Here is a 2,679-nt window from a genome sequence, read left to right as displayed (position 1 = left end):
GGTCCTTTGGGTGACTGAAGCATTAACAGCCACATTCACTCAGGACTCTGTGCATAAAAAAAGACCTAGAAGGACCCAAGCAGAGCCCTCATCCCTGGCTACAGGAGGGAGAGTAGGATTGGGGACAAGGGGGTTGGAGGGTCAATGGAGGTTTTTTTGGTCTTGTTTTGTTTTTTCTCAATCTATGTTTGCATTGCTTGGATTTTGTACAGTGAGGAAAAATCTGTTTATTAAAAAGAAAAATTATCTTGCAAACAAGACGTCCTCAGTGAACGGGCATTACTATTATTCTTTATAACAAAGACAAAGATCTCCCACCCAGCGCAGAGGTCCCCCAGGCAGAAAGGCGCCCTGGGCACCTCTTCCTCCTCTGACACACTGCAGCTGGCCCTTCAGCAAGTCTCTTTGGCTCCACCTTCAAAGTATATCCTGAATCCAGTCGCTTGTCACCTCCCTCACCGCCCAGCTACCTGCCGTGCTCATCAGTGGCCTAGATCTACAGTAGCTTTCCCTAGGCATTAGGTGCTAGTAGAACCTCCACTTTACAGACACAGAAGCTGAGGCACAGAGCATTCGGTAATTCGCCCGGGACGGCACTGTGAAATGGCAGAGCTGGGATCCACCCCACGTGAAGTGTGTGCTCTCAGCCGCCCACTACGTTGCCTCCCTCACAGCCTGTCCGGGCCTCCATCCCTCTCAGAGTAGAATCAGGGTGTGCAAATGGTTCCTTCTCTGCTTGAACGTCACCTCCTGAGAAGGGCTTTCCTGACCACCCTTTCTAGAATAGTCCCTGCTGTATTCTCTGACCCTCTTCTGCTGTAACTTTATTCATAGATCTTGCTTCCTGACATGACATTGGAAGGTTACTGGTTTGAAATTTGTTATGTGTCTCCTGTCCCTAGAACATCTGCTCCCTGAGGACAGGGGCTTTAGCCTCAGCGCCTGCAGCAGAGCCTGGCACAGAGCAGCAGGGCAGTAAGTGAACAAATGAGCCCAAGGCCCCCGTGTGGATGCTGGGCTTTCTCTGGGACCGGGTCCAGGCCTGCTGTCTGGGGTTGCTAGGAATGTGTCTGCCCCCCTGCACGGGATGGCGCTTCTGCCCTCTGGGTCCAGTGTGGCCCCATCCTTCTCTCTGGGGCCCCTGGACCAGCAGGGCAGAAGGCGACGCGAGAGATTCCACATCCTTCCCAGTGTCTTCCCCTCCCGCCGCCTTTCACCTCTGGAGCCACCTGACAGCAGGTCTAACAGATCCATCCCCACCAAGGTGACAACGATGTGAAGCGTTGCCCTTGCCAAGGATACCTGCATCTTGGACGATGCCCAGGCAGGAGAACACATCACCCCCCACATCTGACTGTCACGGTATAACTTCCAAGTCCAGCATAGTTGAGGGAGACCCTGCCTTTCCTTCACCCAGCCCCCGGGACACAGGGCATCACAGGTAGGAGCATCGAGGGAGAGGGAGAGATGGGTCCAAGTCACCGGGTGTGTCAGAGACAGGGACCTGGCAGACACCAGCCTCAAACGTCGCAGCTTCCCGCCACCCTACTTGATCCGCCTCATCCTTTCCTGATGCCCAGAAGGCCTGGCTGTGCTCGCAAAAGCACCCCCAAGCAATCCTGAGGCTCTGCTTTGGGAGTCTCCCCAGGAAACCCAGAACAATGGCCTTACCCATCTCGATCCCGCAGATGACCAGGGCTGCAATCACGGCGCCTGCCGATGTCCCGGCGAAGCGATGAGCTGTTTCCAGCATCCGAGGGGCCAGGTCCCGTAGGGCATCCACAGCCCCAGCCTGGTAGAAGGACAGGAAGCCGCTGCCCGAGAAAGAGATGGAATGAGGGGTGTCTGGGTCCCCCTTGAACACCTGTTCTTCCATCTCCTCAGCCTGGGGCCTCCTGTGGTGAGGAGGAGTCACCCCCCAGCCTCAGTGCTGGTCTGCTGGAGCTGGGGTTGTCCTCCTGTTGAAACTTGCTGCCACACTTCCTTGCCAGCCAGGAGCCTGGAATGTGGCTGTCTCTTCCCCTCAGCTGGGCCACCCACAGGTGGCTCAGGCCGGTGGCGTCTGGGCCTGTTGAGCTCTGCCAGGAGGCAACCCCAAAGGCTGGTAAAGGGCCCCAGGCCCAGGACAAGGTGCAGAAGTTCCCCTGGATGTGTGAGCAGCGTCTGGTCCTGTGAGGGCCCCCCTGGCTTCATTGCGAGGCGAGATTCATCTCCAGTACAGAGTCTTCAGTCCTCCGCCCATGCTGGGTACACCTAGAAGCATTCGCGGATGCCATGCAGGGTCCAGCCCAAAAAGGCAGGTACTGCTCAGCCCTCAGCCCAGAAAACTTCACACATCGAGTTGCAAAACTTCCGCCGATGGTTATCAGAGGGTGCCTGTCTCCCTGACGCACCTTGGCAGTAAAGGAATTAAATGCTGGCCTCCCTCCAGGAGGTCGCGTCCTTCCCTGCAATGGCAGGGCTGGCAGATTGGCTCTGGTGTTTGAAGGAGACACACTCCCACCACCTATGCCCCCTGCAGTTTCGCCCCTTCCTGGGCTCCTTCTCCAGGTTCTGTGAGGTATGTGTGGTGTGTTGCACCACTGTTTTAATTTGTCCTTCTTACATAAGCTCCCTTTGCTTATTCACTTGTTTGTTCACATGTTAGGACTGGCCGCAAGCACAATTATAAAGGAAGAC

The 2,679-nt window shown here is 55.8% G+C and overlaps 1 protein-coding gene across 1 annotated transcript in view; it reads right to left on the bottom strand.

Annotated features, from left to right (window-relative positions):
• The window catches only part of PNPLA1 (patatin like domain 1, omega-hydroxyceramide transacylase), a 37,975-nt gene extending 36,099 nt beyond the window's left edge, over positions 1–1,876 (bottom strand). The window contains exon 1 of the mRNA XM_019667453.1: positions 1,672–1,876. Within this exon, the coding sequence (XP_019522998.1) occupies positions 1,672–1,876 (205 nt within the window). The remainder of the gene's footprint in view (positions 1–1,671) is intronic.
• Between the last annotated feature and the right edge of the window lie 803 nt (positions 1,877–2,679).

The sequence above is a fragment of the Hipposideros armiger genome, unplaced genomic scaffold (assembly GCF_001890085.2).
Source record: "Hipposideros armiger isolate ML-2016 unplaced genomic scaffold, ASM189008v1 scaffold_497, whole genome shotgun sequence".
In the NCBI taxonomy this organism is placed as follows: domain Eukaryota; kingdom Metazoa; phylum Chordata; class Mammalia; order Chiroptera; family Hipposideridae; genus Hipposideros; species Hipposideros armiger.
This window is presented reverse-complemented; position numbering and strand designations above follow the sequence as displayed.